This window comes from Tamandua tetradactyla, chromosome 14, assembly GCF_023851605.1.
Source record: "Tamandua tetradactyla isolate mTamTet1 chromosome 14, mTamTet1.pri, whole genome shotgun sequence".
Lineage (NCBI taxonomy): Eukaryota > Metazoa > Chordata > Mammalia > Pilosa > Myrmecophagidae > Tamandua > Tamandua tetradactyla.
Window position 1 is genome coordinate 46,026,228 of NC_135340.1, and position 13,380 is coordinate 46,039,607.

Sequence of the window (13,380 nt, forward strand, 5' to 3'; positions counted from 1 at the left end):
CTTCAAAGATCCATGTTATCGTATGTATCAGCACTCCATTCCTTTTGATGGCTGAATAATATTCCATTGTATGTATATACATTTTATTTATCTGTTCATTTGTTGATGGACACTTGGGGTGCTTCCATTGTTTGGCAATTGTGAATAATGCTGCTGTGAACATCAGTGTGCAAATATCTGTTTGAGCTCGGCTTTCAGTTATTTTGGGTATATACTTAATAGTGGGATAGCTGGGCTGTATAGTCTTAGCTTTCTGAGGAACTGCCAAACTCTTCCACAGCGGCTGCCCCATTTTACATTGCCACCAGCAATAAAGGAATGTTGCTGTTTCTCAACATCTTCTTCAACATTTGTTATATTCTGTTTTTTTTTTTTAATAGCAGCCATTGTAATTGGTGTAAAATGGTATCTCATTATGGTTTTGATTTGCATTTCCCTGATGACTTATCATGTTAAGCATCTTTTCATGTGTTTTCTAGCCATTTGTATATCTTGTTTGGAGAGATATCTGTTCCAAGTCTTTTGCCTACTTTTTAAATTGGGTTGGTTTTCTTTTGTCAAGTTGATTGATTTCTATATATATATACTAGGTATTAATCCTTTATCAGATAAGTGGTTTCCAAATATTTTCTTCCATTGCATAGGTTGTCTTTTTACTTTCATGATGAAGTCGTGTAAGAAACAAAAGTTTTTTATTTTGATGAGGTCCCATATATCTATTTTTGCTTTTCTTTGTGCTTTGGTTATAAAGTCTGAGAAACCATTTCCTAACACCAATCCTGAAGATACTTCCCTATGTTTTCTTCTAGGAGTTTGATAGTTCTAGCTCTTATATTTAGGTCTTTGATCCAGTTTAAATTGATTTTTCTATATGGTGTGAGGTAAAAGTCCTCTTCTTTTTTTTTGCAAATGAAGGTCCAGTTGAAGGGGTTATCTTTTCCAATTGAGTAGTTTTTGCCACCTTGTCAAAAATGAGTTTAGCTATAAATAAATGTGAGGGTTGATTTCTCAATTAAGGTTGAGCTCTCAATTCTGATCATTGATCTCTATCTGTCCTTGTGCTAGTACCATGCTGTTTTGATAACTGTGGCTTTGTAATCAGGTTTAAGATCAGAAAGTATGAGTCTTCCAACTTCATTCTTCTTTTTGAAGGTAGCTTTAGCTATTTGATGCCCATTACCCTTCCATGTAAATTTGATGATTACCTGTTCCAGTTCTGCAAAGAAGGTTGTTGGAATTTTTATTGGAACTTAATTGTATCTATAAATTGCTTTGGGTAATATTGGCATCTTAATGATATTTAGTCTTCTAATCTATGAACACAGAATATCCTTTCATTTACTTAGGTCTCCTTTAATTTCTTTCAGCAATGTTTTGTAGTTTTCTGTGTACACGTCCTTTACATCCTTGGTTAGATTTATTCCTAGATATTTTATTCTTTTGGTTGCTATTGTGAATGGAGTTTTTTTCTTGATTTCTTGTTTTGATTGTTCATTCCTTGTGTATAAAAATAGTACAGATTTTGAGTGTTGATCTTGTACCTTGCCACTTTGCTGAATTCATTTATTAGCTCTAGTAGCTTTGTGTCTATTTCTTTTGTTCTCTCTAACTATAGTATCTTATCAGTTGCAAATAGGGAAAGTTACTTCTTCTTTTCCAGTGTGGATGCCTTTTATTTTTTTTCTTACCTCTTTGCTCTGGTAAGAACTTTCAGTACAGTGTTGAATAATAGTCATGACAGTGGGCATCCTTGTCTACAAGGAACATCCTTATCTTAGAGGAAAAGCTTTCAGTCTTTCACCATTAAGTAAAATGTTATCTGGGCTTTTCATATATGCCCTTTATTGGGTTGAGGAAATTTCCTTCTATTCCCAGAGTTCTAAGTGTTATTATCAAGAAACTGAGCTGTATTTAATCAGATGCCTTTTCTGCATCAGTTGAGATGATGATGATCACATGGGTTTTCCTTCATTCTAAAAATGTGGTGTAAAACACTAATTGATTTTCTCACGTTGACTCAACCAGCGATAATTCCCATTTGATTATGGTGTGTAATTCTTTTAATATGCTCTTGGATTTGGTTTGTTAGTATTTTGTTGAGGATTTTTACATCTGTATTCGTAAGAAATAGTGGTCTATAGATTTCTTTTCTTGTGTAATCTTTGTCTGGTTTTGGTATAAGAGTGATGTTGACCTCTTAGAATGAATTCTGGAGTGTTCCCTTCTCTTCATTTTTGTGGAAGAGTTTAAGCAGAATTGGAGTTAAGTCTTCTTGGAATGTTTGGTAGAATTCCTCTAGGTTTCTGACTATTAATTCATTCTCTTTATGACTAACTGGTTTTTTGTTTTCTGTTTCTTCTTGAATCATTTTAAGTTATTTGTGTGTTTTTAAGAATTTGTCCATTTTGTCTAGGTTATCTAATGTACTGGCATACAGTAGGTCATGATATTCACTTACGGTCCTTTTCATTTCAGCAGGGTCAGTAGTACTGTCCCCTTTTCATTTCTGATTATCATTATTTGTATCTGTCTTTTTTTTTCAGTCTAGCTAAAGGTTTTTTGATTTTGTTGTTCATTTCAAAGAATCAATATTTGATTTTGTTGCTTGTATTTTTTCTTTTTGTTTTCTATTTCATTTCTCCCTACTCAAATCTTTATTTCCTTCCTTCTGATTTGCTCTTCTTTTTCTAGTTCTTCCAGTTTTGAGGCTAGGTTAATCTTTCTTCATTTTTAATGTAAACATTTAGAGCTGTAAATTTGCCTCTCAGCACTGCCTTTTCTGCATACCGTAAGTGCTGGTGTGTTGTATTTTCATATTTTCTAATTTTTCTTCTGATTTTCTCTTAAACCCATTGATTGTTGGAGTATGTTTAATTTCCATATATTTAAGAATTCTCCGTTTGCCCATCTGTTATTGATTTCTAGCTTTATTGCATTGTGGTTGGAGAATATACATTGTATGATTTCAGTATTTTTTAATTTATTGAGACTAGTTTTGTGACGCAACATATAGTCTATCCTGGAGAATGGTCCATTGGTGCTCGAGAATAATGTGTATTCTGTTTTTGTTGGGTGCGGTATTCTATATATGTTTATTACGTCTAGTTGATTTAGTGTATCACTCAAATCCTGTATTTCCTTATTGATCTTCTGACTAAATGTTCTATCCATTAATGAGAGTATATGTTAAATCTCCTACTGTTAATGTAGAATCATCAGTTTCTTCCTTCAAATGTGTCAGTATTTGCTTCATATATTTTGGGGCTGTACTGTTCAGTGCATATATATTTATAGTTGTTATATCTTCCTGTGGAATTACCCCCTTTATTAGTATGTGATGACCACCTTTGCTCCTCTTAACTATTTTGACTTACAGTCCATTTTTTTCAGATATTAGTATAGCCATCTCAGCTCTTTTTTTTTGTTTACTACTTGAATGGTGTTTTAGTTTGTTAAGGCTGCCAGAATACAATACACCTGAGATGAATTGGCTTTTGTGAGAGGGATTTATTTAGTTACAGATTTTCTGATTTTTGGAAGGCACATGGCAACGTCTGCTGGGCTTCTTCCCCAGCTTCTGGGTTCAAACAACTTTCCCCTGGGCGGTTCCTTTCTGTGTATCCAAGTGTCTGGGTCTGAGCTGGCTCTGAGCTCCTCTCTTCTGACTCTTTTTAAGCCTCACTCATTGCTGAAGGCGCTCCCCTTAGCCTACCATAGATGTAATCAGCCATAGATGAAATTCAAAATGCTGGTGATTTAAGTCCACAGCAACAGAACAACTGATCACCATCACTTGGCCAAGTTGACACCTGAACCTAACTACTACAAATGTTATATTTTTTTCCATCCTTTTACCATCAACCTACTTGTGTCTTTGACTTTAAGGTGAGTCTCTTGCAGACAGCATATAATTGGGTGATGCTTTTTTATCCATTCTGCCAATTTTTTAATCCATTTATATTTGAAGCACTACTGATAATACAGGACTTCTGCCATTTTATTATTTAGCCTTTGTAAGTCTTTTATCTTTTTGTCCCTCAGTTCTATTAAAGTGTACATTTATATTTACTTGTTTTCTTGTATTGTACCAGATTGAGTAACTTTTAATTTCTACCTGGATATATTTATATGTAACAGTTATGTTTAGTTTGATGCCAACTTACCTTAAATAGCCTGTATGTATGCTTTTCCTATACTCCTCTGTCCCCCCAACCATTTTTTTGGAACTTATTACCACTTATGTCTTTGTACATTTTATGTCCAAAAACCTAGATTTATCATTACTTCTTATGCGTTTGTGTTTTAGCACCTTTAAGAAGAAGTGGTGTTACATATCAAACAATATAATGCAATAATACTGGCATTTATAGTTACCTAAATGGTAACCTTTATCTCAGGTCTCTATTTCTTTTTGCTGCTTTGAACCACTGTCTAGTGTCCTTTTGTTTCAGTATAAAGAACTCCCTTTAGCATTGCTTGTATGGCATGTCTTGTGATGAACTCCCTCAGCTTTTGTTTATCTGAAAATGGTGTACTCCCTACCTCATTTTTGAAAGAGTCTTGCTGGATATAAAATTCTTGGCTGGCAAGTTTTTTTCCTTCAACACTTTAAGTATTTCAGCTTAATGTCTTCTTGCTTCCATAGTTTCTGATGCGAAATCAGCACTCAATTTTGTTAGGATTCTCTTGTATGTAACATGTTGCTTTTCTGTTACAACTTTCAGAACTTTCTTATTGCCTTTTGCATTTGACAGTGTAATTGATATATGATGGGATATATTTTTCTTCATGCTTTTCCTGTTTGGTGTTCTCTGAGCTTCTTGGCTGTGCACTTTCACCTCTTTTGCTCTGTTTGGGAAATTCTCTGCCATTATTTCTTTGACTATTCCTTCTTCCCCTTTCTTTCTTTCTTCTCCTTCCGGGACTCCCCTTAATGTGTATATTGGTGAGCTTGATGATATCCCATAGCTATCTTAGGCTATTTTCACTTTTAATATTTCTTTTTTTCTTTCTGTTCCTCAGCCTGACTCATTTCAGTTGCCTGTCTTCAGGTTCACTATGTCTTTCTTCCACTAGCTCCATTCTGCTTTTGAAACCCCCCTGGGCATTTTTCATTTCAGTTATTATGGTCTTCAACTCCAGTAGTTTTGATTGGTTCCTTTTTAAAATTTCTGTCTTTTCTTAGACGCCCATATTGTCTATTCATTGATTCCCTGATATTCTCTATTCTTTCACTATACTTTCCTTCATCTCCTTAAGCATTTTTAAGATCATCTTTTTAAAGGCTTTATTCGCTATTTCAACATTCTGGTCCATTTTCTTGGTATTTTCTGTATTTTTATACTCTTCCTTTGGATGGGCCATCATTTCCTGTTTGTTTGTCTTGTACTCCTTTCCTGCACAGTGTATATTTTAATATTTAAAATGTTAACACTGGGATATACTCCCTGTGATGTCTGTTTCTTGGTTTTATAACCAGCTGGCAGTAAGACAGGTTTTTTTTTTTTTGAAGTTCACCCCTCCTATCATGAAGGTTTGCCCAAGGTGAGAGTGCTCTACAGGGTTTCCCTGTCTTACTGGGCCTTTGTCTTGTCTTGGGCTTTTGTTTGTTCATTGTTTTGGAGTTCCCCTGTTTACAGGAGTTTGGTTGTCACCGCTTTTGTCCTGCACTATCTGCCTCTATAGTTTTTTACACTCCTTTCATCATCTCTTGCTGCTTTTGCCTGGAGGGCAAATTCTGGGAAGAGGGTCACCCTGGAAGACTTTCTCAGTTCAGTCTTTCCCAGCCAAAACAGGGTGAGGGACCCATGAAGTGGGTACAGACTAGTCCCAATGTGCCTTGTGGAGAGGGTTAGAAGGGTGCCCAAAATTTCTTGGGCAGCTCCTGGAAGCCGAGATTTCCTGGCCTGCCCATCAAATGCAGTCCTTCATCTAACTTTCCCCCACACCCCTGAGGAAGTTCTGTGTCTTTAAATCTCTACTCCCTTCAGTCTGAGGAGGATTGAAACAATCTTGCCACCACCTTTGTCTAGGGCCAGTTGAAACAGTAGCCCTCAAAGATGAAAAGCCCTGATCACTGCTGTTTAGGGAAAGAGAATTTTTATGTCCCTATTCTGTCAGCAGGAGCTAGCCAAGGACTGAACACTTAGTTGGCAATTTACAGTTCTTTGCTGTAATTTATCAGCCTCTTTCACTTTTCCCTGCATGTTGTATGTACAGTGTTCTCCTGGCTTTGGAAGTTTCAAAACAGTTGCTTCAGACAGTTTCGGCCTGTTTAATAGTTGTTCGGGTAGAAAGACTGAGTGAGTCCTAGAGCTCCCTTCTCTGCCATATACCTCGGGACTCCTTTGTCCATTTTTAAAATTGGGTCTTTTGTTGGGTTTAGGAGCTCTTTATATATTCCAGATGTTAAATCCATATCAGATATATAATTTCCAGATATTTCCCCCCTTAATGTAGGTGGTCTTTTCACTTTCCTGGTAATGTCCTTTTTTGTACAAAAAATTTTAATTTTATAAAGTTGAATTTGTCTTTTATCTTGTTTGTGTTTTTGGTGCCATATCTAAGAATCCATTGCTTAATACAGGGTCTTGAAGATTTTTCTCTGTGCTTTTTCTAAGGGTTTTGTGGTCTTAGTTCTTGGTTCAGGTCTTTGATAGAAAGACCAAAAATAATCATGTTTGGATTACTTTTGTAGATGGTATAAGATAGTCATCTAATTTCATTCTTTTGCATGCAGATATCCACTTGTCCTGGCAACATTTGTAGAAGAGGCTATTCTTTCTCCATTGAGTGGACTGTGGTACTCCTGTTAAAAATCAATGGGCCATGGGATGGACCACAGTGGGTCAGCAGGCCGAGTTCTCACCTGCCATGCTAGAGACCCAGGTTTAATTCCCAGTGCCTGCCCATGCAAAAAAAAAAAAAAAAAAAAATCAATTGGCCATGGATTTAAGGATTTGGAGTTCAGTTTTTAAGCTAAGAGATAGACATCATTTAGAGATTTTAGATTTTCATATAAAATGTATTTTTCTAAAGTAAAATATTTACCTTAGTATGAAAAGCACATTTGCATTAGGGAGTTAGTTTTGATATTATTTGTGTTGCTTAGTAATCATTTAATTATTTTTCCTGGATCTAGAAAAATATTTTGAATTTGCTTCACTAGGGACCCAGCAGCAAACAGATGGCATATTCAAATTAGAATAATTCCAGTATGGTCAGGGTGTAGGGAAAAATTCAGGTTGTGTAGGGCTTACACCTCTAAGTCTGAAGGGAGGAAGAGAAGTAGAAGTTAATGGAACCTGGAAGGAAAGAGGAGACTGCCTTGAGAGGCGCTGTCCCTCCACACAGCCAGCCAGAGATGATCCCTCAGGGAAAGAACTGGGAGTGAAATATATTAACCTCATTTTCTTCCTTCCCTCCAGTCTGCATTGGCCAAACCTAATTGGAAGCTATAGGGCAAGGGAGCTTATTTCTATACTCAAATAGTTCAGTGTCCTGGGGCAGATAACAAAAATGTGGAGAGTAGATCTGGAAGGCAGGTAGAAGACATCCAGGAATAAGTGAATTGATGTTTATGTTTCATTTCTGGTTTAGTTAATGTGAGCTTTAAAGTAGCAAGGAGCACATTTTCCTCTTTTTAGTAAATGCAGTGGATGTGGCCCATATCAATTATTCCTTTACCTGTGAAAGAGCTAATTAATGATCTAAGAAGCATGATTTTAACATATTACTATAGTGCTGGGAATTCTCTGATAAAGTTGAGCCTTTAGACCAATTTGTTTTCTTGAAACTGAAACTTTTCCCTGAGAATAGCAGTTTCTCATTTTTAAAACAAATTAATTTAGATCTGTGAAATTTTTAAAATGAAGGGCAAATTTTTTAAAATTTAGGAGAAAATGAAATTATCAGCTCCTAATGGGACGATTTTCTACATCTAGAAGGTTTAGACGGAATCAAAAAGGAAAAGATGGATGCTTTTAATTACATGAACATTTTAAACTTCTACATATATGAAAAGAAATAACCAAAGTAAATGGGAACTATTTGTCACAAGTGGAACAAAGGTACTTAAATTCCTTTTATTATTTGTGAAAAAAAGAAAGAAAGAAAAAAATGCAAGTTAAAATTAGAACAGAATGCCGTTTTTTATAATAAATTGTTAGATGGAAATGGCGAAAGCGAAACCCTAAGATTGTAGTAATAATTTATACTGATAGTTTCCTTTCATTGAAAATGAGAACATGGTTTCATAATAGGACCTGTGCTCCTGCCACCTGTCATCTCTATCACATAGAAGGAATAGAAGCACTTTCTATGTCAAGGTTCTCTGCTGCTCTGGCGTGGTCTGGGGTATTTTTAGAATTTATTCAATGTAATTATGAGAGCTAAAGTGGGAGATAACTCTTGATAATGGCTCTTTTTTTAAAAAAAACTTTCTTGTATACAATTCAGTTGTATTAATTACAAAAACAATATCATGTCACCATTTCAAATATCCATTGCCACAACTTTTTTATCACCTCAAAAAGATACTTTGCTTCCAGTAGCCATGTTTCTTGAAGATGATCGTATAATGATATAGCTTTCGCAATGGTGTGATTGTGAAAAACCTTGTGTCTGAATCTCCTTTTATCTACTACCTTATCGACAGATGAGTAAAACATACAGAATAAAAATAAATAATAGGGGAACAAATGTTAAATAAATTTAGTAGATTGAAATGCTAGTTATCAATGAAAGGGAAGGGTAGGGGGTATGGTATGTATGATTTTTTTTCTGTTTTCTTTTTCTAAATTGATGCACATGTTCTAAGAAACGATCATGGTGATGAATATACAACTATGTGATGATATTGTGAATTACTGATTATATGTGTAGAAAGGAATGATCATAATTAAGAATGTTTGTGTTTGTTATATTTTTAAAAAATTAAAAAATTATTTAAAAAAGAACATCTGATTCTGAGAAAGTGGGAGAATCAGAATATAGAATCCCTCTATATTTCTGCTGTTGGGCCTTCTGAAACTGACTTGGGTCATGAATGATGCTTCTTTTTCCACGACTAATACAGTCTGTCCATATGATTATACTGTACTTGGATTTCCATGAAGTTGTACTTAATTCACTTGCTTCCATGTGTATACATACTCAGACCCCCTTTACTTAGGCTGGCTTTATCACATCTGTTTGTTATAGTCAAAGGGTTCAATAAAGCATGTACCAAAATTTAAAGAAAAAAAGAAAAGATACTTTACACCCATTGAGTAATAACTCCCTCTCCCTTCTACAGCCCTTGTATCCTGTAATCAGCTATCTGCCTCTAGAAATACACTAGAGTCATATATTGCCTTTATGGCTTTTAATGCCACTTTTATTAGCATTAGCTTGGGAATTAACAGGTTATGATTTAAAACTTAAGTGAAGAATAGACTCTTGTTTAGAAGTGACTAAAAATAGTTTTCATTTTTCTAGGACAGATGGGAGTTTTGTGGTTCATGATATACCTTCTGGATCTTATGTAGTGGAAGTTGTATCTCCAGCTTACAGATTTGATCCTGTCCGAGTGGACATCACTTCAAAAGGAAAAATGAGGTGAGGATACTTGATTTAATTTTTACCAGAGGTTGGGCTACTGAATACCTCATCATATATTCATTTCAGAATTTAGAGTTAAGATTGAAAAGTTTCCTATTTAAACTACAGATATTCCTTAAATTTATAAAACATCTTTATATTGTTAACAGTTGGCTATTGATAAGATTGTAAAGCTGAGCCTTCTGCTCTCATTTAGAATTTATTTGAAAACTCCAAATATGATTACACAGAGAAGAAGTAAGATTACTTACTATGGGAGCAAATGCACTATGAAAGTTGTAAATGAAATGTGGTTAAGTGTTTTTCTATAGTATCAATCTTTTTTTATTATTTAACTAATTTCATTTATTCAGTAAATATTGAATGATCAGTTATTATGGCCAGCATCTGTGTTAGACTCTGAGGACATAATAGCAAGCAAGACTTATGTGGTTCTTTCCTAAAAAATGCCTAGGGTACAACAGAAGAGAGGATGAAGCAGTTTTACAAATATTAAACAGCTTATCACCTGTTTTTTGCAAATAATAAACAGTTTATCACCTGTTTTTCATGGGAACATTTTCATACTATCTCTTAGTATTTATTTGATACTACTGTGATCAAGTTATTTCTGTAGTTCTTCTTTTCTGGAATATTCAGTATGCAGTGGAAATTTAGGATTTCTGGGAAATTTAGGATTCCAGATTATATTATGGAGTTTATCTCAAAGTGAGTATCACAATACAAGGAAGAAAAACATAGTATTAGAATCTGGAAGAGGAGGAATTTTGAAATTCCTAAATTGACAAACATGTGCTTTGAAACTGAGGTAAAAAGAGCTTTAGACTAATTTAGACTGTAAGTATGGAATAGTATAAACCCACCTGAAGTTAGGATCAGTTGCATAGATGTCCACAGTCTGTTGGATAATTTATTTATTTATTTAATCTATCTATCTACCAATATATTTATCTATCTATTTATTTATTTTACTATTTCAAGACAATAGCACCTCTTTGCTCTTACCTGACTGGGAAGTATATGAAGCAACTTTAAATGGCAATATCTCTTCTTTATTTCAGCTAAGAAGGTATCCTCCTATGTTGCAATAATAAATCACAGATTATGCAATGGTAAAAAGTATTGAGGTGGAAGAACTCTATTTCATTAGTGACCTTTTTGCTATATGTCAAGCATATTTAGGTTGATTGTTGAGACCCAAAATTGAGCTGATATAATAAAGATATATTCAATTAGTACCATAACATTTACATTTGAGTTTGTGTTTACACTAAAAATTTTTCCTTTTTTCTTTCCTTTCTTTTTTATATTGCATTTTTAAAAAATGTAATGAATAAATATACTACAATTCAAATGGAATGAGTATACAATTAGTCATACATGGAGCCGTCTCATCCTTTATATCAGCAGCATATTAATCCTTTGATGGATTTTTCTATCATTGTTGTGTCTGGCTCCTTTTGATGGACAAGTAGGGTTTTCTTTCTCCTGCTTTAGCATGTGTGATGATAATTTTTTGTGCCGACTTGGCTAGGTTTATAGTGATAATTTGTTTGGTCAAACACTAGCCTAGCTGTTGGTGAGAAGCTATTTTGTAGGTAGTATTAGCATCTAAAGTCAGTTGGTTATAAGTAAAGGAGATTACCCTCAATAACGTATGTGGGCCTCATCTAATCAATTGAAGGCCTTAAGAGTAAAGAACAGAGGATTCTAAAGAGAAGAAATTCTGCCTCCAAAACTACATTGTCATCTCCCCCTTGCATTTTCAGCCTACTGACCGCATCTACAGATTTTGGGCTTGCCAATTCCTTAAAATGAATCTCTTAGTACACCACACACACATACACACACCCTTTCTTGGTTCTGTTTCTTTGGAGAATTGTGGCTGATACACAAAGTTAATTTACAAAAAACAATTGCTTTCCTGCATACTAGCAATTAACAATTGGAGTTTGAAAATAAAAGCAAAACATGATTTACCTTAGTACCCCAAAAAAAGAAAGAAGAAAGAAATTCATAAGTATAAATCTAACAAAATATGTAGAAGAAATATATGAGGAAAACTATAGAACTCTGATGTAAGAAATCAAAGGTCTAAATAAATAGAGATTTTCCATGTTCATTGATTGGAAAACTGAGCATTGTTAATATGTCATTTATTCTCAAACCTGATCAATAGATTCAGTACAATCCCAGTCAAAATCCCAGCAAATTGTTTTGTTGATGTCAACAAACTGATTCTAAAAGTTGTATGAAAAGGCGAAATATCTAGAATAGCCAACAGAGTACTGAAGAACAAAGTCAGGGGACTGACACTATCCGACTTTGTGGCTTACTGTAAAGTTAGAGTAATCAAGATAATATGGTATTGGTGAAAGAATAGGCAAGTAGATCAGTGGAACAGAATAGAGAGCCCAGAAATTGACCCACGCAAATATAATCAACTGATCTTTTACAAAGGAAGAATATCAGTTCAGTGGGGAAACTATAGTCTTTTAAACAAATGGTTGTTGAAACAACAGGATATCCACATGCAAAAAAAAAAATACCTTGGGCTTGCTTGGGGTCAGAATTAGATCTATGACTTTGTTCCCCCTTTAACCCTTGGCACTAAAATCCAAAAAGCTAGAACTAACAGTCTGGACCTGGCCCTTGGAGAGAAAAATCTCCCCTAAAAATTGGTAGTCACAGTATGCCTTTTTTAGAAACTTGGGGAATGAATTTATTACTACATATATAACCCAGAAATTCCAAGCTGGTCAATTAACAAGATGGTCCCTGGTCATAATCCCTGGACTCCTGACATAGCCAATGTATCACCTCTCTAGAGGGCCCACACATAAATAAAGTGAATTTATGAATTAACCCAGGAAAATAGTCTATATTCAATTAGCAGATGAGTCAGACCTCCAAGAACTTTATTATTTTTATTTGTTTTTTGTTTTTTTGTTTCATCTACCATTTTAATGCAATTTTAATGAGATATATTATATATTCACATACCATTTAATCAGCCAAATTGTACAATCACTGGTTCACAGTATCACCATATAGCTAAGCATTCATTATCACAATGTATTTTTGAACATTTTCATTACTTCAAAAAAATAAATATAAGAATAAAAGTAGGGCGGGCCGCGGTGGCTCAGCGGGCAAAGTGCTTGCCTGCTATGCCGGAGGACCTCGGTTCGATTCCCGGCCCCAGCCCATGTAACAAACAAACAAAATACAATAAAACAAGAAAATGTTTAAAGATGTTTCCCTTTCTTCCTCCCTTCCTTCCTTCCATCCTTCCTTCCTTCTCTCTGTCTTTCCTTAAAAAAAAAAAAAAAAAAAAAAAAAAAAAAGAATAAAAGTAAAAAGGACACTCAAAACATCCCATACCTCCTATACCCCCATTGTTTATTTATTTTTGTCTTTTTTTTCTTACTCTTCTGCCCATACTCACAAGGTTTTCATAATCTCATGGTCGTACCTTAAAAGCTGTACAGTTATTCAGTCATTTTCAGGAATCAAGGCTATTGGATTACAGTTCAACAATTTCAAGTATTTTCCCTTTAGCTACTCCAGAATACCAAAAGCTGAAAGGGGATATCTATATAATGCATAAGAATAACCTCCAGAATGACCTCTTGACTCTATTTGAAATCTCTCAGCCACTGAAACTTTATTTTGTTTCATTTCTCTTCCCCCTTTTGGTCAAGAAATCTTTCTCAGACCCACAATGCCAGGGCCAGGCTCATCCCCAGGAGTAATGTTGTACATTGCCAGGGAGATTTA

General features: G+C 34.7%; 1 protein-coding gene across 1 annotated transcript in view; it reads left to right on the forward strand.

The window, feature by feature from the left end:
* Positions 1-13,380, forward strand: part of EMC7 (ER membrane protein complex subunit 7) — a 34,739-nt gene that overhangs the window by 7,819 nt on the left and 13,540 nt on the right. Inside the window, exon 2 of the mRNA XM_077127356.1 lies at positions 9,478-9,597. Within this exon, the coding sequence (XP_076983471.1) occupies positions 9,478-9,597 (120 nt within the window). The remainder of the gene's footprint in view (positions 1-9,477; positions 9,598-13,380) is intronic.